Source organism: Oreochromis aureus, linkage group 3, assembly GCF_013358895.1.
Source record: "Oreochromis aureus strain Israel breed Guangdong linkage group 3, ZZ_aureus, whole genome shotgun sequence".
Taxonomy (NCBI): domain Eukaryota; kingdom Metazoa; phylum Chordata; class Actinopteri; order Cichliformes; family Cichlidae; genus Oreochromis; species Oreochromis aureus.
In genome coordinates, this window is record NC_052944.1 from 26435265 (window position 1) to 26460153 (window position 24889).

The following is a 24889-nucleotide window of genomic DNA, read 5'->3' on the forward strand; positions in this document are numbered from 1 at the left end:
CCAAAATTTTTTTGCCACACTTATTTTAAAATAAAAATGTGAATGTTTTTTTTTTAACATGACTAATATAGTAATACAGCAACAAATAAAACAAACAATATTTTATTTGCAAAAAAATGTATTTGTGTTTTCTGAACAGGAATACAAGACAGACATCCAATGTAGTGTTAAAAATAAGGAAGATTAGGTCTGTTATTACTGTAGGAAAAGCATTCACTTGTATACTATATGTTAGCAATATGCATAACAGATCATACGGAGTTCAAATAGTGTAAAAAAACCCCATCCAGTTATAAAAGAAAAGACAGCCATGTTTGAACTGTAACTCAGAAAAAAAGGAAAACTTTGTTCATTGCAAATCACCCAATCACATCACTCAGGTGAAGGATGTGCATACATACATATATATATATATAAAGTATAAGCAAATTAAAGCCATGCAGATGGGGAAAGCAAAGGAACATAAACGTTGGCATACAATAAATATACAGCTAAAGGTTACTTGCCCATCATGCTCCCTTAACACACACACACTCACATACACACACAGCCCGTTTTAACAGGCTGCTAGTCATTGGAAAATACTTCAAACCTCCACAGGGTGGCACTGCAGCAAAGAAAATGTAAAAGCTGGAAACCAAGTCAACAATTTAAATTTGAAACATTAGAAAAAGAAAAAGTAGGGGGGTGGGGTAAAGTAACATGATTGCCAGAAGAGAAGGTAGTGCTATATTCAAGTCTTATCCCCCTGGCTGCGTTCTCTCACAAACAAGATGTGTAGTGTGAATATGCTGACGTGTTGTCGCAGAGAGGAGCATAATACCAATTATGACTCACAGGCCGAGGTTACACAGTATGAAAAGTGAAGTAGTGTTAGACGCAAAACAGGTTTGTTTTCATGGATTGTAAAATACAAAAAGTGTCTCTTTTAAATTGAAAAGCAGATTCTGCTTCATTCCACAGGCTGGGATAGGTTCACGATCACAATAAAGTCCCACAAACTGATGTAGAGTTAACAGTCTTCCCAGTCTTTGTTCTGTCATAATAAAACAACTGGTTTCTGTTGTGCACTTCCACAATAAGATTCCTGGCTTCAAACTATCAAAGCAGATATAAATAAAAGGCGATGACAGGCAGTTTACGGGAAAATGATGCTGAAAAGCAAAAGTCAAAGAAGAGAAGTGATGCAAGTCATAACAAGACGTGTGAAGACAGGTGAACTCGGTCAACAGGTTTCGCATCCAAACCTGCCACATGACTGTGGGAAAGAATAGGATGAGGCAATTTGTCACCCAGCTAACGTTGCTCAATCAAAAATCCCTTCATCGATCCTCAGACATATTCTCCCTCTGTGACAAAAAAGCTTTTGTTTTTCTTCATGGAGGTGTGAAACACGTGTAAACTGAAGAATGAGTAAGGAGATGTTTCTTGTTAAGTGGAAATGGGGCACTACACAAAACACGCAAACACTTGCACAGATTGAGAATAGACTCTGGGAAAACTTCCAACATTTCTCCCAAATAAAGCCCCCCAAAAACACACACAACATGCTGCTTCTGCAGCTTCTGAATTGATAATCACAAAAGGCCCTTCAGGTATCACAGTAAGAAAAAAGGATGTAAAGTCTCCTCCTCTGGACTATTTCTGGAAATCGGGGGTGGCTGAATAAATAGAGGAAGGAAGGAAAAATGGCTATCGTGTGAGAGGTGGGGGGAAGAAAAAAAATATGGCAAGCACATTAAAGCAAAGCTCCCAAAATAGGAAGTCCACATGGACACTCAAACCACACAGGGGCTTCAAAATATTCAATAAATTAACACTTAAAAAAAACTATTTTTGCCTGGCATCAAAGCACAGAGGTCAGTGGAGAAACAAAGGCAAACCAGCACGCGCTCAGACGACACAACCAACACAGTGAAAACACAGCTGGATAACAGCTGTGGCGAGGAACAAACGCCTCGCCGCAGGATTCGGCTTCGCTTCCTTCCATCCCATTCAAGCACAGGGGTAATGAACGAGTGTAACAACAAATAAGGCATTTCAGAGAGGAGGAAATAGATGTGTAGACAAAGTTGTTTGTTTTAACGTAAGCACTAAGAAACATCATGAAGATATTTCTGCCAGACGCTGGAGCAGAGTGGAGAAGCCGGCCGCCTGCTGGGAGAGCTCTGCGACACGGTCCACCATCTCCTGGGTGGCAGATACTGACGGATAGTTCTGTGCAGCACCCTTTGTTGCCACCACGACTGCCTTCAAAGCTTGGCAGAGCCGTCCCCCCGAGGTAGTGATCTGACGGGAAAAAAACATTAAAGTTATTACACAGCTATGAAATGCCGGATCTAAACATCATGCCAACTTTTCCACATACTTTGGCCCGGAGGTCAGCAGACGTGAGAAGACGGGAGAGCGTGTCCCCGATGAATACCAGCTTGTGCGCAGTTACAATGAGGCTCTTTCCTCTGGCGACGAAGATTCGAGGAGGCTGGTTTCCCTTCACGCTGCTGAAGAGCACATCCACGGCGTCCGCCAGGCAGGAGAGGTGGGCGAGGCTTTGAGAGGAGTAGAAGGAGAGCAGCTCCGAGTCCTCCAGGGAGAGGGACACTGGCAGAGGAGGGGAGGGGGTCAACTGGAACAGGAAAAAGAAGATGAAAATGAAAATCAGCACAAGAAATGTAGGAAAGTAGCCAGAAGGTTTCTAATTTGAATTAAGGAGAATAAAAACAAGACTTTCAGATACAGAAACAGCAAACTAAAGAAGTCCTGAGAAATTAAAATAAAAAACACAACACACATATTTACAGCACTGTGCAAGTCTCATTATTTCTTAGGATACTGCATGGAAAATGGGAGCAGCGATTTATTAAAACACGTGGAAACATACATAAAAATATAGTATATAAGGCAAAAACAGGTGGTACAAGCTAGAAAGATAATATTTGGTATGACCGCCTTTATTCTTCACAGTCTGAACTCTCTTATGCAATCCTTGTTGTCATTTCTTCAAGTAGTCTTCAGGAAAAGTTCTCCAGGCTTCATAAAGGTCATTCAAAGCCTTTGGTTCTCTTGTCTGTCAAGATGGTCCCACTGCTTCAATAATGTTGAGGGTCCAGGCTCTGCCACTCCATTAGCAGTGATTTTGGGATCACTGTCATGCCGAAAAATGAAGCTGCTGCCAGTGTGAGATGTTGTTAAATGGATCAAAATGTGATGTTGATGATGACCTGCGTTCATAATTTAACCAATTTTTGCAAGATCTCAAACAACACTGGCTCAAATACAGCTCCAAACCATGACAGGGCCTCCTCCGTGTTTACAGATGGCTGTGAACACTCACATTTATACCCTTATCCTAACGTCCTGCACAAATTTCAATCATGATTTGAATCAAACTCAAATTTGGATTCATCACTCCATCGGACCTGTTGCCACTGATTTTTCAGCCCAGTTCTTGTATAATTTGACCTCAGCTTTTTATCCCAGTTTCTCTTCCTTAAGAATGGCTTCCTGACTTTCCTCTGGGCCCATTTCTGATGAGGCTTCAGTAAACAGTAGATGGATCAACTGAAGCATCTCTCAGCTCCTGTGCAGGGTCTTTGTTGGATTTTTTTCCCATGTATTACAAAGAACATGAAACTGTTCATCTGCTGTAGATAAGTTTTGGGGGCTTGACGTTTCTTTTGTCCTCCACTTGTTCTGTCTCTTTAAGGTCACATTGCACAAAATGCTGAGAAAAGTTACATATTCCATTAACTGCTCTTTGGGAATCACCTAATTGGTGCAAAAATACAATTTTATGTCTGTAAAACTGTGTCATCTTTATTATATACATTCAACTAATAACAAATGAACGAACAAATGAAGCTTTATTCTGGCTCAATCAAATAATTCAGTGCAACAGACTCCATTTTCCATCCTAGAAACACGTTACAAAAAATTGCTTCGGTAGAAGACTGGTCTCTCAGTTTTATAACATGTTGGTTGAGAAGTATAGAGACACCTCAGACAATAAGCGACAGGAGTGTATACAAGACTTACAAGAAGATATTTCACCCATTGAGTGGAGTACAAATGTCTCCCCTGTAAAACCAAATCAATTTGATCCTAATATACTGGACAAATGTTGTAAGTGTACCAATCACCAAGCTTCATTGTATCACTGTTTGTGGAAGTGTGAAAAGATTGAAAAGTTTTGGTGCTCAGTGTTAAAATGCATTTCTCGGGTCACATGTTCCACTGTTCCGTTAAGTCCTAAGGTCTGTATTTTAGGCATTTATCCAGATGACTGTAATTTATCTCACACAGAGAGAAAGATGGTTGACCTTTGCTTACTCCAGGCCAAATGTTGTGTTGCAGTACGCTGGGAGAATGTTGGTGGCCCCTCTTTTGACCAATGGTTAAACAATGTAACATCAAGTTTAGTTCTTTAGAAACTGAGCTATGTGGTTAGGAAAACAGCTTCCAAATATTTTGACATTTGGAAGATGTTTCTGGAACTATTAAAAATGGGGAAGTTGAGGAAGTGGCGAGAAAGTGAAGTAATGAAAAATACCTAACTAAAATTGGGAATGTATGCAGTAACCTGCGCTGTTTTTTGTTTGTTTTGTTATTTTGGATGTTTTTGAATGCAAAATCCAATAAATATATGTTTAAAAAAATGTGATCAAATGATGTGTTGTTAGTAGCAGCCTGCTGCAACAAAGTGCCTAAAGATACCACTTAATATTGGTTCTTTGCTAAATTATGATGTGCAGACCGAACTCTGGTTCATCACTTGAGTTAGGTGCTTTTTATGAGTGCATGATTCATACGTCTGAAAATGGTCAGGTATGAGGACTGGAATGAAAATGAGTGAAAAAGCAGCCAAAGAAAAACTTTAAGAGAGCTTCAGAAAGACTGGAGAAGTATTGCTCAAGACCACTTTAAGTAACTACAATAGAGTCAGATATAAAGAAATGAAAGGTTGCTCAAGACATTTGCACAGTATTCTATATTATTTTTTAACCTTAGCAATAATCTTCAACAATGTCTTGACTAATCATTTAGTCCACAAAGTGTAAAAGGAGCTGAGAAACCACCTGCAATGAACGTCTCAGAGTCCAAATGACTCCTTTTGATTTATTTCTTTCCTAACTGAGGTCCAAAATACCAAAACAGACTGTCACAGGACTGAGTCCTAAAGCCCAGAAATTCCTTCATCTCAAAGCTTAAGACATTTTCACATTTTATTAACACCCCTACTTACAAATCGTGTGCCAGACAAGGCATTTGATTGTCAAAGTAGTTCTAGGCTTCAGTCAACTGACTTCATATTTTAATATTAGCCAGCAAAGACAAAGTCCTAAATGTCAGAGTTTCCTATCAGAGTTGCGCAAGAATTACAGTCACTGTTAATTGTGCCAAATAACTGTTTAAGGCTGTTTGTCTTCACAAGATCCAAATAGGATCAAAGCATGTGATACATACACAAAAAACGGTCCTAATATAATGGTCAAATAACTGGAAATGTATTAATAACACATGAAAAAGCTGCTAATGAGAGCAGAAAACATATAACAAAATTAACATATGGTAACTCAAAGCAGGCAGCCTTGAACTGAACCCGAGTCATACAGAGGGTCCATACAGCACGTCAGCCACTGCTCAAAGGATGACTGTGCTCTTCTGTCACTCATTGTCCTGAAGTCTCCATCCTATGTAAGAAAGTCTGTTGAGATCCACAAGTGACCTCTTGTTACCCGTCGATGACAAAACAAAGGAATGTAGCAAGGAGCGTCAAAAATGCAGACAGAGCAATAAGAAGACATGACTTCAGTCTGATGCAACAGAACTGACTTCAGAGTCTGTGCAAGACAGGACAAGGTGTGATTAGAAAAAAGCTCAGAGACTGTTGTAGTGTGTAAACTGAGCACAGCATGGTCGTGTTGATGCCTGTGGTGCACCACAAGGTTCAATTTAAAGCCCCATTTTATTTTCCGTCTTCATACTCTCAGTTGGCAAAAGTATGTGAACGTATATTTTTAATGCTGTGCACATGACACACACAAATACATCTAGGGTTGACACATGGTGATGCAAGAAGCCCAGGTTCACAGAGATGAAGGCCACAATTTGTCAGGCTATCAAAGCCGAGTTCTCCTCAAACACCCTGAGGCGACTGAGGGAGAGCATCAGTGCTAACCCAGAGTTTTGATGGATGCTTGCTCACATTCAAGTTTTCTTGGCTGCACCTCTACCACCATCTTTCCTTGCTGCTCTGCTCTATTCTCCAGATTTCAACCTCATCCTCTTTTCCAAAATGGAATTCAAGATTTCTTTTGGCACAGTGGAGGAGATCCAGGTGCCTGAGGTGCTTACAAAATGGGCCAAGGGACGGCACATCACTCCACAATGTGACTAGTTCTGAAGCGATGGAGGCCAAATACAGATAAAAAGAGTTTAATTTTTTTGATGGCACCTCATACATTTTTGCAATTTTGCTGATGTATGTGCTTACTTGACTTTCCTGTCAACCTGGATGACTGATTTCAGTATTAACTGCTGAGTAAACAGATTTGAAAGAATCGACTGCAGTAGCATACAACTACGCAGCACTAGGTAAACATATGGAGTATAAAGACCGTATTGGTAAAAGAAACAGCTGCTGCAAACTGGATTAAAGAGTCATACTGTTCACTAGTAAACAGAGCAGACTGTGAAAACAAGAGTGAATCAATGCCTTCGCTGTGAGGAATCACTGTAAGTGAGTCACGAGCAAGGGATCATGTACACAGAGGTAAAAACACAGAGGGAACAGCTCACCCGTGGCTCTGCGGTGATAGTTTGTGTCTGTCCGTTCTCGGTGCGGGCGTCAGGAGGCGGCTCAGGTTTACCCTAGAGCAAAGTGACCAGAGAACATGTGTGACTAGTTACCAGCAAAGCTAAAAATGTGTTACAGCACAATAGCTGAAAATGCAAGGAATTAGATGCATATATAGCATAAATATCAAGGTAAGGAAGAAATTAATTTGGTACTATAAAACAATACATTCCTAAAATCATAAAAACTAACCTGCAGCTTTACATATCCAACACTGTCTCCAGTAGGAACAGGAGCTGGGATGGGAGTCAAGCCGATCCCAGCATACTCGTTGCTGGGGTCATCTTCTTCGTCAGCAGGGCCCACTGTGAGCATCACCGTGGCTGGAGTAGGAGGCAAGGAGAAAGCAGGCTGAGGGGTTGGAGGCAGAGGCCTCTCCTGGATCCAGCTGCTTTTACGGGAACCCATTCCCCCTCCAGATGACTTCCCATCAGGCACCGGCAGCGCAGGCAACGGCCTGCGTGACAGAGATTCTTGGGAAGGCAGACGGGGCCGGCCCTGAGCCTGTAAGAGGAGGGTGCTTTCCTCAAGCGAGCGCTGGACCAGCGATAAGAGCCCTTCAGATGGAGGAGCGTTACCGACGGCAGACAACGCTGGGAGCAGGTCCGATAAGCGTGCCCAGGCCTGCTGAAGGTTCGGTGGGGGATCCCCTGAATGACTGGCCTTCCAGGTGGACAGGATTTCAGCCAGTGAGGTAGCCAGGTCCCGTGACGACAGAGTGGAGGGCGAGTTGGAGACTGTGGTGAGCACCGAGTGGACGAGACTGGAAAGCGAAACTCGCCACTGTATGTCGCCAGAGCCGTTACTAGACACAGAGAGGCGGCGTGTGGAGGTGGAAGAAGATGATGAGGAATGAGGAAGGACTTCGACAGTCAGAGCTGGCATGTCATAAATCCCACCATCGGGCTCAGAGTCACCACGGCTATTATCTCCACCACTGGCTCGTTTCTCAGATCCAGAAACGCAAGAAACCTGCCCGACCTGAGGAACTTCCTCCCCACAGAGGCTGCTGGTCGACTCTCCCGGTGCCAGAGGGACGCCTGGAAGTGTAGGGACACTGTAGACTTCTTCATCAGCTTCGTCAGGCTGGACATCTACTGTGGCCTTAGTCAGAGTGATTGTGGGGACATCATAGACCTATAAGTGAAGAGGGAAAAGCAGACATTTTCAAACTTTGAAGAAGAAAGATAATGACAGTGACTTCTAGTTCTAACCCCAGGACTGCAGGAAAAGGTGCCAATCATATTTGTAGTACTGTTTTTAAGCTCTCTTTTTGTTTTAAGCTCCTATTACCTTCCAAGATACTTTAAGTGTTGCAGATTTGATTGTTGAAATAAATAAAGAAAACATCACGAAACTTTGAAATTTGAAAAACAAATGAAGAAAGGAAAGAAAATACTCTAGGTAGATTCTTTACTATTTAGTCCCATAATAACATAATAATCATAACAATATTTCCCCATGCAGTACATGCAGTTTATACCAATTATATGCTACATTAAAAAAAAGAACCCACTCTGTAGATACATACAGGAAAGAGTTTGTGACTACCAGTGACGTGGGACACACATTTTTATTCATTAAGTCTTAAAGCAAGTGAGCCTGCAGTCTACATACAGTAACAGCAGGGAAGGAGGGAAAAAATAACCCAGCAGCTGGCACTCATTTTCAAGCAACTTTAAAGTGGAGACCACTGGGGGCAGGGATGTGGTGGTGGTGGTGATGGCGGTGGTGTATCCTTGGCATGGCTGTGACAGATGGGTGTGACTGGGAGAAAAATAGAAGCAGCATTTGTACTGGATAGACTGGCTCCAGGAGCACACAGAGACAGGTGTGGCCTCGCCTCGAAGGGGGGCAGGGAGACAGACTAATACTGGAATGTGGGAAGAAATAGTGGCGGGGTATATGATAGTCATCTCTTGTTCTTTGCTTGTGTAGGCATGCATTCAGAACAGCAGATTCCCACAGTTCCCAGCAAATTAATATACTGGGGTTGGGGGTAATCAGAGAATTTTGATTCTGTTGGATGTTTGTCAGGTCAAAATATGACAGGAACAAAACAGAAACCCTGTAAGTAATTCTCTGTCAGATGCTCTCTAAAGTTGATTTTGTGTTCTGTGTGCCGGGAGATGAAGCAACAACTGCAAAGTGATATTTATTACTGGTTTAATTAATTAAATAAATGTGCGTGGACCTAGATATGAAAACAGGTGGATGGATTGACCACAGGACAACAGCTTATCAATGCTGTCCCAAACATTTAACCCATTATAAAACACTGAACTTCCAAGCTACCACAGCCAGCAGTGGAGATCATCGTGGCCACACGGGGAAGGCAAAGAGGATATAAAAAGTCACTTGACAGCTCACAGTCAAACAAAAAGTAAAGCGGTTGCTTTAGACAGTAATTCAGAGGTTTATCCATAACTCAGCCTCGTGTGGAAAGTCTTTACCTCTGACTCAGCGTCGGCCTGCGGTGGCACACTGCGGGGGGTGTCATAGATGCTGTCATCTTCTCCAAGGGCAGAGGGGACTGGATGCTGCCACCTGCCACTCGGAGGGGTATCGTATACCTACCAAGGCAACATTAGATTTAAAAAAAGAAAAATCATTAAAAAATATTTAATTTAACACTAAAAAAGTTTATTGCCAAACAAGTACCATCCAGGAGTAAGAAAGGATTCATGTACATGGTGAAGGGCTTTTCCTGGCTCAAAACAGACCTCTTTAAAGTTTTGGTGCGGGGCGTTGACAACGGACATGAGAACAATCAGTCCACATATAGTTAGGGAGCAGTCTTTGTTACCTTAGTTAACTGAAGTTTATGCAGTTTCCTGATATTTGATAAACAAAACTGTTGTAAATTAAGCCATGCTTAAAAGAAATACTGATTTAAAGTTATTTTGTAACATTTCTAGTGATTTTTCCACTTCTTTCATGGCCACAAACATTTTCTGTATGCAGGACGAAAACCTGCTTATGATGTCATCTTATTGAGAACTAAAGCAACATTGCAGGAGACCCAACCTGTTTAACACACCACTAAAAATGCCTCCTCCCCCACCCCCTAAATGAAACCCAGCAGGGTTTCCAAAGAAGCAAACAAAAAACACAAGGTTTAAAGAAAAAAAAAAAAAAAAAACTAAACACTTTTATTTATCTGATATGATTCACATTTATTTTTATCAAACGGTCAAAACTCAACAGGAAATGCAGATTTTTTTCTGTTTAACAAGGAAACACAGGCTCACTGCCTTCACAGCATGCAGCTGCCAACTGTGTTACCCCCTCAAAGAACAATGCTGAGCCAGGATGAACCCTGTTATTAACATGTAATAACTTTATTCTTACTTTATGAATAGTGAAGAATTAGATCGAACAACTTTTAATCGCGTTAAGTATAATCGTCACATACCTGATCGTCAACAGGATCTGAATAATCCTGATTTTCTCCCTTTTGATTCTGCACACTGCTGCTTTTCTCCACGCCATTACTCGTCCTTTCCTCCTTTCCCTGGGGGGCTGCCCTCTGTTTGCCCTCTTCTTGTTGCAGGCTTGCAGAAGTTGCTTGAGCAGCAGATTTGGGGACAGAGTTAGAGTCAGCTGACGGCTGTGATGGTTGTGGTGTGTCCTTCCTGGTGACGCTCCTTACTGGAGGTGCTGGTGGAGGAGGTTTGCGGGCGAAATTTGGCGATCCAGGAGCCCTGGCCTGGCCAGCTCTGATAAGCAATGGGGATCCCCGGTGAGAGGCAAGGCCGGGCTTGCCCCTGGCTGCGGCAGGGGTGGGCGAAGCTCCCTTGAGCAGGGCTCGAGGAGACGCTTGGACAGAGGTTATCTGAGGCGGGTAGTGGTGAGCTAGAATTGTCGCTGGTGTCCTCGGAAGGCTCACTCCCGCAGAAGTGGGTGTTTGGTACATCCCTGGTGTGTCCTGGTTCGCTTTTGATTGAGGGGTAGCTGTAGTTCCATTGGTTATCAATGGTCCATTAGAGCAAAAAGCATTGGCCACAGAGCCTCCCGTTGGGGATTGGTAAACATCATCGCCTGCAAGAGGCGTGCCTTTGGGCACCAAGTAACAGTCGTCCGAGGCCCCCGTGGTTAGTGTTTCTCTAGGAACAAGATATGTAGCGTCATCTGCTTCATCGGCCGTCCTCGGCACTCCGCTGGGGGCAAGATACACAGACTCTGACGCCAGGTGAGCTCCTGCCTGCCTCGCATGCTGAGCTGCTGCAGGCGCGGGACTCACCGGGCTCTGATAAACCGCTCCTGTCATGTCCGTTCCTCGTCCCCTCAAAGAGGGTGACCGTGGACGCCCCACCACCCCAATATCCCAGTCAGGTCTGGGCCGGGTGCCAGAGCTAGAGTGCGAGCGTGGCCGCCCGCCCTCAACTCTGCGCAGCTCCCCTGGTCTCGACCCCGCTCCCCCTCCTCGTCCCTCGCCCACCGCTGGCGGGGAGCGATAAACTCCGTCCGCGTCATCCACGGTCCGAGCCAGCGGGGCACCAGGCGACAGGTAGACTGAGTCTTCGCTGGACCCACGACGGGGGTCCGAGCCAGGGGGCGGGGCGGTCTGAAGGAGTCGAAGGCGATTAGCGGGGGCGATCCCCTGTCTGCCGTGCAGCGAGCAGAGCCACCACCCGGGCCCGCCGCTCTGCTCCTGTTCAAGAACCATGAGGATGTCGCCCTTCCGGAAAGCCAACTCTTCTGGGCTTTCTGCCGTGTTGTCAAACAACGCCTTTGCCAATACCGTCTGTGCAGGAGGAAGAGACGAGAGCAGCAGTGATCAGCACTGACCCACAAAAACACACACACACACAAAAAACAACAACAACTAAATGGCCATATGAAAGCACAAATTAATCAACAGCCTGAATTCACACTCCCTGCACACCACAAACAAACAAGTACATTGACGTGGCAGTGCCAAGTGAGGAGTATAAAAAGGGTGATTGTTTCGATGCTGAATGGAGAGTGAAAGGGAGTGAATAGGGAAGATCTCGTTAAATGTCTGTGTGAAAGACCTGGTGGTGGTGGTGGTGGTGGGGGGGGGACCAGGGGAAGGATTAGCAAACGAAAACAAAACGAAACAAAACAAAAAAAGAAAAAGATGGAAAATTTAAAAGCCAAATCTAAATTCACAGCTGTGTAATTAATCGTGAGGAAGGGAGAAAGAGGGCCACAGTCAGGGAGGATCAATGATCAAATGGACACAAGAGCTTAATGGTAATGAGCGGGATGAGAGGGAAGGGGGAGGGGATGAGAGGCACATCTGTCCCTTGCTGTTTAGAGTTTAATTGCCAACCCAAAGCCAGAGAGTCAGGCCCCCTTTCATTCTCTAAACCAACCCCCCGGGGAAAACCGAGCTCCAATGAGCCATGTGGGACCTCTTTTGCAATGGAGGCTGTGAGGATCCCCAATATAAGACACAGAGAACACATAAAGTAGTTTAAAAAAAAAGAAAGAAAGAAAGCGAGGAAAGCAAATTATTCCTTGAATTTCAAAGTATCCGAGCTATTGCGACACTGCCACACGAACACATGCAAATCCACACACACAAAGAGAAAAACTGTACTCACCGAGACAGACATGATTGCCAAGTGATCAGCTTAGTCTCCGAGAAATTATCACTCAAGTGTCCACACCAGTCGGGTCATTTTTGGGAGGTCAGCTGTCACGGATATGCCGGTGGGCAGAGACCCTCGGTGCCGAGGCACAGCTGGCTCTGTTTAGGACACATCGCCCGGTCTGGGGGCTCCGTCGTCCCCGGTTTTCATAAGGCTCCTAAAATCCACACGGAAACGCTTTTTTAAATGTTTATTTTCTCACGAGTCACATGTAACAGGAATAGACAGCAAAACTTCACCCGTGCGCTCTGAGTCTAGTGTGAAACTGAAAGGTAGGCGGACGGAGGTAACACCTGTCTATGCCTTCCACGCCCAGTAACGTTTCTTTAAAGGCAACCCTATCGGGGGAAGCCCGCAACAGCTTAGCATCGTTTGTAAAAAAGAAGCGGTGTGCAGTGAGCGTCTAAAATACCGCGTGCAGCTGTGTATGAAACCGCTATCTAGGTCAAACGATAATTCATTTGAACAGTAGCCAGTATAAATAGACGTGCAGTCGCGGCCTAGCCACTAAACACCAGCCAACTGGGTAACGAGGGCTAACGCTGCGCTAGCTAGTGCTGGTTTAGTTCAAAACAACAATGGCACCGCCGGATAAAGCGGCCAAAGGCGATTTATTTACCGAACAGCGTTAGCACTCATGACCGCCGTAATGAAAATTATTACCTTTCTCTTTTCTTATCGCCGATAAACTTCCCATTGGGGTACAGCCTCTGATACGTAAATCCCTTCTTTTCATGCGTGAAAATCTGCGGTCATCGCCGTTCAATCATCTTCGATGACAACAAAATTATCTCCGCCCCTTTCTGAGGTCGTGGAGCTTCGCTGATCTACAAGTACCACGAGGGCGAAAATTTCAGCGTTTACACCAATCCCGACGTGTGTGAAATCGCGCAGCTAGCTGTCCCCTCAAAAATACAGCTCTTCTGATTGGCTCGTTCCTAAAAGTTGCGTTTAAGGACGACTGAGTCTGTAAACCAGGTAAACGATTTTCAAATGGGGAAAAATAACGGTCAGCTGCTGTTGGCAACTGCTCTTATCTTTATTTGCCATAGAAAAAAGATTAATTTGCACAATTACTAGTATTATTAAAGTGAGCATGGTTTCAGCACTTTTATATACATATGCACAGAGCCAATTGCGAGCGAAGTAGGCGGTATGCTTTTATTTTGACAGGGGGACGTTTACCCGGAAACTATCGACTGTAGCGACACGAGTCGTCAGTAGTCAAAGGTCTTTAAGAGTCTTTTGTCAAACTATTCCTCTGCACCTCTTCGTGTTGAGCTTTTCATGCATTGCAGGGTGAGACAATCCTCTTCGTCACATTTGCACAACTGCATTTGCTTTGTAAAGTGTCGGACTGCGAGTGACAATAAAGTTGAGAATAAGAGCTCAACAAAGTGCATGGCCTCTGCCCTACTTAACTGCTGTTTGCGCTAAAAACATATCCGCGCGTGCTCTCTGTCCACAGGTGATGCTGAGGAGTGTATTCAGGTGCCTTAGGACCAATCTTGTAGCTGGCCAAAGAAATATGTCTCAAAGCAGTCTTTCTGGCAAAGTAGCCATAGTCACTGCCTCCACAGATGGGTAAGAATGACGTTATTGACCCCTGATTGTTGGTGCTCTCCAGGAAAAACCAAACAGTAACCAAGCAAGGACTGTGTCAGTCAGCTGTCTGCAATCATGACAAATCACTGATTATTGGAGAATTAGTAATAGAAGAGCTTAGTCATGTTTGTTTAATTGTGTTGTGTATGTTCTAAAATGCTTATTTCTCAGATTCAGTACATTCATGAGAGTAATTACAGCTGTAAAAGGGTTAAAGCGATGCATCATAGAGCTCTTCTTCCCCCTCCTCAGAATCGGGCTGGCTGCGGCTCAGGCTCTGGGAAAAAGAGGTGCCCATGTGGTTGTGAGCAGCCGGCGGCAGGCCAATGTAGACAAAGCTGTGGCACTGCTGCAGAGCCAGAGCATCCAAGTGACTGGAACAACCTGTAATGTCGGCAAAAGGGAAGACCGAGAAAAACTGGTTCAGATGGTAAGAAGCCGTCCATCGTGCTCAGGAGTGCTCGGAGGTGTTAGAGCAGCACATAAACTATACAAGACCAAGCTTTGGCTCTTTATTATAACACAACTATTAAGTGGGTGCTCATTTCTAAATATATTTTTACTCTTGGACTCTATTAGAGTAGCTTCATGGTTCAAAATAATTGTCTAGCCACTCAGTTGATCCTCTATGAAATAATCTATGAAACTTTATCTGGCGTGATCCACTTGAGAGGTGGAGAAAAGTTCAGCCAACATGCACCTAACAATTTTTATCAATCATTAACAGTAAAAAGGAATCCAAGCTGGATTTTAGTAGAATAAAGTTCAGCCTGATATTTTCCCAGTTAATTCAATGTAGTTTCACCCTAAGTTGCTATTTGTGAAAATGTGTTTTTATAATGTTTTTATATGAATCAGAAGTCCCTCACTGCCACATTCCTCTGACCTGTCAGCAACAAGAACGCTTCCAGTTACAGTTTCCCTCTTTTTCTATGCAGGAAATAAGTAACTAATTGGCAATGAGTTAAAATCTGGCCATAGTTCCACCCCAAATGCTGCTTACTTCTGCCAGGCTAAGTGTGAAGGGCAGAGTCAGAGCATGCTGCTAACACAAGCACTGAAACTACAGCTGTGCACGACTGGACGACTCAAAGAACAGCTATGACTGCTTCAAATACCCCGTTTCTAATGTGGACTGTATGTAAAGCTTTTTCAAGATTTAAGTTGCTGTCACAGCTCTTTCCCACGAAGAACTGAACCCACTCTTATGGTCTTACCAAACTGTCCAAAAACTGTAATTTTGCCTTTAGCTGCCTGCCTGCATCTGTTATTAGTTACTCTGTAACTTTGGTGTTTTAACATATTTAGCTCTGACGCAAACTCATTAAAGTCCCTGATCATCCACACCACACCTGCAGGGCTTTTCCCACAGTTTAAGAGCCACTGTGGCTCAGGTGGTAGAGCGGGTTATCTACCAATCAGAGAGTTGGTGGATTGGTGCCTGACTGCACCTGCTGAGTGTGAGTGTGTGTGAATAGATAAAAGCTTGTATGAATGAGTCTGTGTAAGTCTATGCTATTTAAGTCCATTTATCATGCACTGTTGTGCCTTCATCTGATTGGCTGCTCCTCACAAACAGACTATTTGGACAGTGGGGGAAGGAGCTTATCTGTTTTTACCTCAGTGTTCACAGTCAGAGCTTTGTGCCTGAGATGTGCATGTTAAGGATATCTGTACTCAGTGACATCACAGAGAGCTAAAAGCAGAACAAGCTGTCTGAAGCTGAGCGTTTAGAGCGGTCTGAGCCTGAGCTTCTGGCTCACAGTGATTACTTGTACACATGCTTGTGTCATTATTTGAAACTCTGGCCATGTTACTGTGAGCAAAAAGTCCCCTTTCATCATCCTCAGTGGTGGTGGAAAAAAGTAAGTGGGAACCATTAGCTGAGCCTCTTTTGGTGGTTTGGTGGTTACCTAGAGCACTTTCTGTAGCTGCACGTGCTCAGGGGGGGAAAATGGACCCCTCTGTCTTGAAGAGGCGCTCCAGCTCAGCTATATTAGGATGTCTGGTCCGTGATGTCATTCCACAATAACCGATGGGTTAAGGTGAAGCAGATTTTCTTGGTCTGCTGTATTTTTAAGGTTGGGGTCGCTGTCATGCTGCATCACTCAACTGGTCATGAGCAATTCAAACAATTCATCAGACCGCAGACATTTCCCAGAAGCACTGTGGACTGCTAAGGTGCTCTGTGGAAAACTTTAGTGGAGGTTTTTTAAATTTTTTTGTGGTTTCCTCTGTGGAGTCCTGCCACGTAAAACATGCCTGCATGGTAGACTCATTAAGACAGACGTGAACCAGCTCCAGCCATTCCTTTAGCTCTTCCTCTGAGCTCCTTTTGTACTTTGTTTAGTATTTAGTGGCGCACCTTTGAACTTATTGTATTCGATGCTTGTTTTTAAGGATGACGGCGGCTACAGAAGTAAAATGCTTTGAGTTTTAGACAGTGTATCTGATTGTGATTGCTGAACAGTGTAGAAGCTCTTTGACATGACTTTGTAAGAGTTTCATGAAAGCAAACAGTTCATCTTTTGAGCAAAGCATGGTTCACACCAGCAGCTGCTTTTGTGACTCAAACTGCATTAAGAGATGAAGTGCACGTGTCTATTAAAGTTTCCTCCACTTATTGGCTTCACTGTGTAATAGCGTGAACGAGTGCTTTGCTCTGTTTGGTGCAGACTCTGGATCGGTGTGGGGCCATTGACATCCTGGTGTCCAATGCAGCAGTCAACCCTTTCTTTGGAAACATCATGGACTCCACAGAGGAGGTCTGGGATAAGGTACGTACAAAAAATGAGCCCATACCAATCATTTGTGATGTGCGACATAAATTTGCATTTTTTCAAATGAAGGATACAGTAGCACTAATATGTTGTCATAATAAACAACATAAATCCAAAACGTGGTTCTGATGAGCTGTTTACGTTAGTAAAATGATAACTCGAGAGATCACTCTGTTATTTAAAGTATTCACTGTCACTGTGTCGACATTTTCAGATCCTGGATGTGAACGTAAAATCAGCCTTCCTCATGACCAAGCTGGTGGCGCCTCATATAGAGAAGAGAGGGTGAGTGACAGTGGCACCCAGGGGGCGGCCATAAAAATCTGCCTGCTGTAATATTCCTAACGCCTTTCACGGGTCTGTGTTTTTCTTTCAGAGGTGGAAATGTCATATTTGTGTCATCTGTGGCTGGATACCAACCAATGCAGGTCAGTGAGGAATTTCTCCTTGGCAGGAATTTGTGTGGTGCTGTGACTGAATGTCATCAGTGCAGTCAGCATTGGTTGGCCACCTCCTTACGTCACATCGAGACATAGAGATGGAAGTGAGAAAGCGATTCTCTGGAGAAAAGCTGTAATATTAAGCATCTATGTTACTCACAGACTCCAGTATCTGCCAGTGTTTGACACAGCATTAGGGGTGTGGTGTGATAATCTTGAGGTGTGGAGCCTGAGCTTTTATGGCTTTTGAAGTGGGATCTGTAAGAAAAGTCTGAGAAACCCTGTTTGGTAAGGTAGTCTTAGTGTAGTGGTTTACACATTTACCTAACCGTACCGGTTTGATTTCAGGAGAACATGAAATCAAACCAGTACGGTTGGCGGTTGTGTCTGGAAGGGCATCTGGCATAAAAAATGTGCCAAGTCAAACATGCAGAGACACTGTGGCGCCCTGTTAATAAGGAAGCAGCTGAAAGCAGCTAATAATGGATATATGCACATGGCTATCATTAAAGCCAGTGAGACATAAACCTGAATGTAAAGAAGTGACATGCTCTGTTTTCTTTCTGCAAACCGGTTCACGTGGTGTGCATGTGCACCTCTCCAGGCTTTGGGTCCTTACAGCGTGAGTAAGACGGCCTTGCTGGGTCTAACCCGGGCTCTGGCCCCTGAGCTGGCTCAGAGCAACATAAGAGTGAACTGTGTGGCCCCTGGAATAATCAAGACCCGCTTCAGCTCTGCGGTGAGGACACGCGCTCGAGTCCTGTGCTTTAAAATGTGTTTTTGTTGCAGTTCAGTCGTGTTTTCTCTTATTAGTGTTGCACTTTTTATAATAAACTCTTCTTTTGTTCCAGCTGTGGCAGAATGAAGGCGTCGTGGATGAGTTAAAAAAGCAGCTATGCATTAAAAGGTGAAGTTCAAGGTCACAGGAAAGCTTGTTGGTAATATTCAGTCCAGGATTTGACGCGTTGAATTTGCCTCTCCTTTCAGAGTTGGAGAACCGGAGGAAATCGGAAGTGTGATTGCGTTCTTGTGCTCCGAGGAGGCGTCCTACATCACCGGAGAGACCATCACAGTGACCGGAGGGATGAACTGTCGACTTTGAACGCATCATTTTTTATTTGATTTTGATTTCTTCTATTTTTCTGAAGTGCTGGCAGAAAACAGCTACAACTAAGCTTAGCACAGGAGCTACAACACGCTAATATAAACCAATATAATGAAGCACAGAGAGCTCTGGGTTACTGTGAGCGTCTTGAGTTTCCAGGTTGATTTTTGTTGTGTAAAGGTTTCTAATGAAAAATCTGATGTTCTTGTAAAATAATAATAATTAATTTAAAATGTGTAATTTAAACTGCAGCAGAGATAAAAGCTATTTCAGTGCATAAACATATTCATGATTTACAGGCCAGGGATGGTTTAATAAACTGATGTAATATCAGTCATTACATGAGCTGAACGTCAGGAGCAGTTTGAGAGCTTTGCCTTCGTCGATGAGCCAAATGGAGCGTGCACCAGTGTCATCATCAACCAGTTTTTATTTTGTATTTCATTTAATATATTTCATACAAAACATCACGAACTTTATTAACAGAGATATTATTACATATTGCAATTTAAAAAATATTTCACATTTGTAACAGACAACACATATGTTTTTAAAAAAATACAATTTAAATGATTATAAAAGCTGTATGACACTGCCTGTAACCAGGGCTACGTTTTTCCACGATGTCAAAGCACCTGTTCAAGTTTTAATCGCCCTGAGTCAGGTTTATTTCAAGCAAATGGAAGATAAAAGTGTCCATCAGTCTCAATAGCATTTAAAAACCTGTTATTCTTTCCAACCATGTCGCCGGTGGAGGACAAAAATCATTTCATCACCTCCGTTTGTGTCCAGCAGACAATAAGCGGCGCCGGGTCATCGCAGGTTTCCAAAACTCCCTCAGGGTGGGCACGTAGGTGCCGTGTTTGGTCTTGTAGTAGCGTTTCATAAACAGCTGGGGGAGACAGAGGCAATTCAACACACTAAGAATAAGAGTTTACTGTGTTACAGGTATCAGTTACAGCAGGGAGGACAAACTCATTTTACACTGTTTTAGTCCTGAGTGAGCCGGACCAGAGAAACTCGTCTTTCTATCAGTGTAAACACCTTCAACTGCACATTTAACCCCTGAAATCTAAAATTAGAAAAACAAGTCTCAGTACATCTTAGTTGTTCAGCTGTGAGAGAAATGTCAGCGTTAATCTTTGAGCTTAAACTGTAAATTAATGTATAAATATACAGAAAAGGTCTTGTAATTATAAAACAATGTTTTTGTTTTGTATTTTTTTTAATTTCTGTGAATGAATTATAAAGAAAAACAAAGAAAAAACAGCAATGTGTTGTCATTTAATTTTTTTTATCTATTAATTAATTACTTTGGTGAAGTCTGAATGGCCATGACGGCGCGCTCCATCAGCAGGAAGAGCTGTAAAAATTCATGAAAATGTAGATGAGCCTGCAATTTATGCCCTCCACATTTTACAAAGCCACCCAGTGGGCCAGAATGAAGTCCTTGCCAGGCCGATTTTGGCCCCCGGGCCTTATGCTTGACACTCCCATTTATGCTATTTTGTCTGAAACTGCACATCATTCAGGCATAATGACAGCTAAGACTGGATGTGTTCTGCATACCCACCCTGACTTTGAAGTTCTTCGTCGCCTCATCCTCTGAATCAGCCACGTAGTCGTCACCTTCTGCACCGGCCAGCACCTCTGAACAGAACAGTAAACATGCATAAGCTCAAACCTTTGCAGGTGATACATTTCTTACATAATTACACCCTACATTCACCTGTGTCACTCTGCTGCTGAGAGGGAGAGCTTCTTGTGCTGTGTAGTGCAGGATGGTTTCTGTTGAGGGGAAACAACAGTAGCTGTTAACTGGTGACTAATCACAGAGCGGGTGGAGGGGGGGCGTCGAGCTGACCTGCTTAGCTTGGTGCACTTCTAACTGAAGTCTAAAGGCAACCAGAAAACACTGAAGTACAAATGTTGATCAGTGTGTGTGATCTAGCTGCACATAGTTAAGTCCTTAATGTCAGACAAAAGAAACCAGAAATCTGTGGAGCTAAATCAGATGTTTTTATTGTATTTAGACAGTTTATAGCATCTTTTAACAAGATGACTGAACCACAATATCTATTTTTACTTCAAACATGTTCTTAAACAAATACACAGCCATAGCATTACCCATATATTACTTATTCACACAGACCAGAGTGCTTGGTTTATTGCCATTATGCAGTTTAGTCCCTTACTCTTTATCTTGTAAGCCGGGAGACTCTGTGTCAGAGGACAGAGGGCTGCTTGTCTGTCTCTGGGTTGATGCTGTGGCCGGTGACTTCCTCCTCTGCTTGTTTTGTGCCTTGTAAGAGGATGTTTCCTCTGTCCCTGACGTACTAGCGCTGAGAGAAGCAGTTGACATTTCTTCAATGACAACCCTGGGCTCCATGCTCAGACAATCGACAAAAACAGAGTAGAGGTGTTGATCTTCAGGGTGATATAGTGTTTTAACACCTAGCTTTCTCATCCGGGCTGCCAGGACTTCCCTGCTGCATCTCGCTTTTCTTATAGTTTCTGCTCGGCCTTCCTTCCTCCTCTGGTCACCTTTACTCTGCGTCTGCCCGCTCAGTCTCTTTTCCACTGGTGTTGTTACACTTAGAACTTCTTCCTCCTCCAAATCGCTTTCTCCTCTGTCAGAGTTCTTGCGCTTCACCCCACTCCTTTGACTTAGGGTGCATCCCTCCTCCTCCTCCAGCTGCTCTCGCCCTTCTTTCGCTCCTTTATCTTTGGCTTTTTGCCTCTGTTTCACTGAGGTGAATTTGGAGTTCAGCTGCTCATGTCCAGCATTGTCAGCTGGACCATCACTTCTCTGTGTTCTTTTAATGCCAGCGTTCAAGACCGGGACGTCTTCATTCGATATTAGTCCAATAACAGGTGCGATAAATGAAGGTTTGCTTTTTGGCTCAGAGCCCTCAGATTCATCCACTGACAACTTCCTGGCTGCTGTCGGCTGATCTGATGGGACTCTTCCAGATGGTGGCAGAGAAAGTGAAGCCAGGATGGAGTCTCCCATATTCGGAGGCAGTGACGCTGTAAAGAGCAAAGAGCATTATCATGAGCTGACACTCAAAGTCTTCCTCTCACAGTCGTCACAACACAGATCTTATCTTTTTCAACCTGCTGACTCCAGGTGGCCAAGGCAGGTTTCATGCTGAAGTAAAATCTTCAGGAGCTGGGGCTGCGTGGCTGCCTGTGCACACTCCTCAAGGACAGGGGGGGCGTCACTGAGCCACGCTACAGTCTGACAAAAAAATAAATAAAACGTTTGTAATAAAACCCAAATATTAGATCAACTCTTGCACACAGAAACTGTTAAAGCAGTGACGATAAATCATGTCTAACGCTATGGAAACAGCCGTTTTCTCATTACCTGTACTAGGTTGGGAACCGGAAGCAGCTGGTCCAGTCGAACCAAAAACTCCCACAGCAGCTTCTCCAGCTCCTGGTCAAACGTTGCTCCATAATCCACAGGAAACACTTCCTGTCAGGAGAGGGCGTGAAAGTTCATCAGCAGGTGGAGGTGCTGAAGTGTGTGCTGTAGAGGTGAGGTACTCACTTTGTAGAACTTTTCTCTAATCGCTGGGTCTGTGAGGAACGTGTGAATCAAAGAATGGAAATCTCTCACTGTTCTCATTAGTTTTACATCCTTACTCTGGGAAGAAAAAGGGAAGAAATTACATTTATTTTCTCCACAATCAGGAAATCTGCATGTAAGCAAATAAGACATGTAGATTGGTAACATAAAAATCCCCATTTGACACATCGTGTTTTTGAATACACAATCTTTGCATCACAATGAAAGTATACAGCTACAAGTACTGAGCTGCAACACACTAAGAGCTCTTCCCTAAATATCAAAGGTTCAACTGAGCAATGTTTCATTCTGTAACCAGCTCCACGTTTTGTGGTCAGTGCCTGAAATGAATCAATCACAGAGCAGAAGGAATATGAAAAAAAACTGAGGAAAATCAGTATCACATTTTTGGCACAGAAACGTTATCTGGAATAAAATTTGTCAAAAATGGCAGCGTGATCTGTGAGGTGACTTACTGAAGAAGTTCCAGCAGGTACACGGACTCTTTCCAGGTGTTCCTCAATCACCTCAGCATCAGGCTGTGAACTGCACAGCTCCAAGATCAACTGAGAAGAAGGCAAGTGTTGTTAAAAAACAAACAAACAAACAAAAAAGAATGAGGTAAAGATCATCTGACTACATAGAAACGGCAGGTACAATCCCTGCCTCCACTCTCATAGCCTCCGCCATCATATTTTTGTAATTTTGCATCACTGGTGTGTTTTTCCTCTCTTCTATAAAAAGGTCTGCATGGTGTGAGAATGAGTGCGTGCTAACTGCTACTGTTGTTACAATTCAGTTTGTGAAGTTTCTTCCCTCCTAGATATTTCAGCATCAACTCTAAGTGGTGTTATTGCAAAGTGAAAGTGTTTATGGACCACAGCAACTCAACCATGAAGTGTCAGACCACTTTAAGGCACAGAGCGGCGTAAACAAGTGCTCAGGGGCATAACATAGGCACGAACGTCTGTCTGCTGAAAGGTTCGTAACTGAAAGGTTCAAAGATTTAGTTTATCTTTATCTTTTTTTTCTCCAGCGGTCTAAAATTCAGTCCGCCTCAAGGCACTTTATACTGTAATATAAAGACCCTACAGTATTCTGGATCAAAATGAGTAACATAATCTTAAAAGTAGTGACAGTGTCTATCTCCCAAATCCAAACTGGGAACTGGTTCCTCAGAAGAGGGGCCTGAAAGCTGAAGGCTCTCCCTGCCATTCTACTTTTAAATACTGTAGGAACCAGTAAGTAAACCCGCACTCTCACAGGGAAGTGTACTGTCAGGATAATATAAGGTCTATTAATAAAAAGCTGTATGTAAGAAGAAGGATTTTAAATTCAATTCTGGATTTAACAGGGAGCCAATGAAGGGAAGCCAATATAAGAGAAATATGCTCCGTCTTTCTAGTCCCTGTCAATACTCTCACTGCAGCATTTTGGATCAACTGAAGGGTTTTAGGGAGTGTTTAGATCAACTTAATAATCATGAATTATAATTTTAAAGGCTAGAAGCAATAAATGCAATAAATTTATTGTTTTCCAATTTTAAAGATAATGAGCAGATAAAAGAAAGTATGCATGCAATCTGCAGGACAAATCCTGGTCAGAAATGACTCCAAGTTTGTTCATAGTGTTACTTTTCCTAATTGATGTTGTGTTGTCTTCCAGCAATGAGGTTAGGATGGTGTGCTTCCTTTGTATATCAAAGCCCTAATAAACATGCAAACTCCAGGCTAAAGCTGCAGAGGTGGAGACTGGGACTGTGCCATTCTTGGACACAGTACAGTGGTTCAAGCACACATTTAAATCCGATTTCCCTTCTCCTGTTATACTCACTCTTGCTCTCAGCCCCACTGTCAGCCTGCCCTGGTGTCTCACAGTGAGCAACCCAGGCACAGCCTCACAGGCAGATGTCACGAACTCCTCCACAACCCCATACTGCATCACATCCCTCTGCTTCAGCACCTTCCACAGGGTTGCAGACACCAGACGTACAGGCGGGGCAAGCAGCTGGAGAGCAGCGAAAGGAAGGCTGGCATCTGCGCAGGAAACAAAAATAGACTACAGTACTGAATCACACTTGCATGAGTTCCTGACATTAACAGTTGGAAATAGTGGCATCAATCAAACACCACACGTCCAGTTTAAACGTTACACTTACCGGTTCCCTTTGGCTTTCTGGGGGCCATTCCACTGAAAAAGTCCAGAAGGAAACCGGCTCTAAAGTTGACGTTAGCTTAGCAACTTGGAGAGCTTCTAACCGCACTGAGCTTCAAAATAGCACGGACACAAACACTGAATGCTGAGGAACTTATTTAGGAATAATAACACATACTAGCTCAAGTACTGTTTGGAGTCACCTGTTTATAAACATAAATGACACTGCTGTTGTTCCGGCGATGCAAATAAAGCTCGCTCACGTCCATCAAAAGTTTGCCTTCTCGTCCTCCCGCCTTCACTGACAAGCTTACAATCATTCGCAGTGTTCATTGGAATCTGCCGAATGGGCGGTGCTTTAGATATATGAATACAAAACACAATATTCCACCCCTGGCGTGTGTTGAAACGTCTTACACAAGCGTACCCAATCTGGTTTACAGGAAATGACGTCTTGACGTTGCCTGCCAGCCAACACTTCATGATTTAAAGAAAAATTTAGTGGAAAAAAGGTAAATAGAAATGAAAATTATATATTAGCTGAGGCGAGGAATACCAGAAAAGATTAATTTAGATTAATTTAATAATTAATTTAGTTTATATCCTTAAAACCACCCGAAAGTGTTTATTTTCGGTTTCTAAATTGCAGTTTTTAAATGATAATTTTATTTATTAAGGCGCAAGAAAATCTGTACAAATCTACCTAAACCTCTGAAAAAAATAACTGCCACCTAAACCTAATAACTGGTTGTGC

The 24889-nt window shown here is 43.4% G+C and overlaps 3 protein-coding genes across 4 annotated transcripts; 1 reads left to right on the forward strand and 2 right to left on the reverse strand.

Annotated features, from left to right (window-relative positions):
* Positions 1-106: 106 nt before the first annotated feature.
* efs (embryonal Fyn-associated substrate) lies at positions 107-13289 on the reverse strand. Its single transcript, XM_031729741.2, has 8 exons — positions 13141-13289; positions 12430-12634; positions 10272-11603; positions 9310-9429; positions 7049-7993; positions 6799-6870; positions 2369-2626; positions 107-2289 (listed from the first exon to the last, which is right to left on the reverse strand). Exons 2-8 carry the CDS (start codon positions 12439-12441, stop codon positions 2104-2106), a joined length of 2925 nt encoding a protein of 974 aa, XP_031585601.2. The 5' UTR covers positions 12442-12634; positions 13141-13289; the 3' UTR covers positions 107-2103.
* A 90-nt stretch (positions 13290-13379) lies between these two features.
* Positions 13380-19680, forward strand: dhrs4 (dehydrogenase/reductase (SDR family) member 4). Its single transcript, XM_031729744.2, has 10 exons — positions 13380-13455; positions 13651-13776; positions 13946-14061; positions 14335-14512; positions 16758-16859; positions 17077-17147; positions 17239-17290; positions 17907-18041; positions 18154-18209; positions 18290-19680. The coding sequence occupies exons 2-10, from the start codon at positions 13765-13767 to the stop codon at positions 18402-18404; spliced, it is 837 nt and encodes a 278-aa protein (XP_031585604.1). The 5' UTR covers positions 13380-13455; positions 13651-13764; the 3' UTR covers positions 18405-19680.
* On the reverse strand, positions 19145-24541 carry tinf2 (TERF1 (TRF1)-interacting nuclear factor 2). 2 transcript variants are annotated; one of them, XM_031729743.2, is made up of 11 exons: positions 24339-24541; positions 24140-24243; positions 23815-24017; positions 22458-22547; positions 21964-22059; positions 21778-21888; positions 21525-21648; positions 20603-21437; positions 20137-20195; positions 19981-20057; positions 19145-19299 (listed from the first exon to the last, which is right to left on the reverse strand). In XM_031729743.2, the coding sequence occupies exons 2-11, from the start codon at positions 24165-24167 to the stop codon at positions 19180-19182; spliced, it is 1743 nt and encodes a 580-aa protein (XP_031585603.1). In that variant the 5' UTR covers positions 24168-24243; positions 24339-24541; the 3' UTR covers positions 19145-19179. The 2 variants fall into 2 exon arrangements, with proteins under 2 accessions (XP_031585603.1, XP_031585602.1); XM_031729742.2 differs by having other exon boundaries at positions 24140-24248.
* Between the last annotated feature and the right edge of the window lie 348 nt (positions 24542-24889).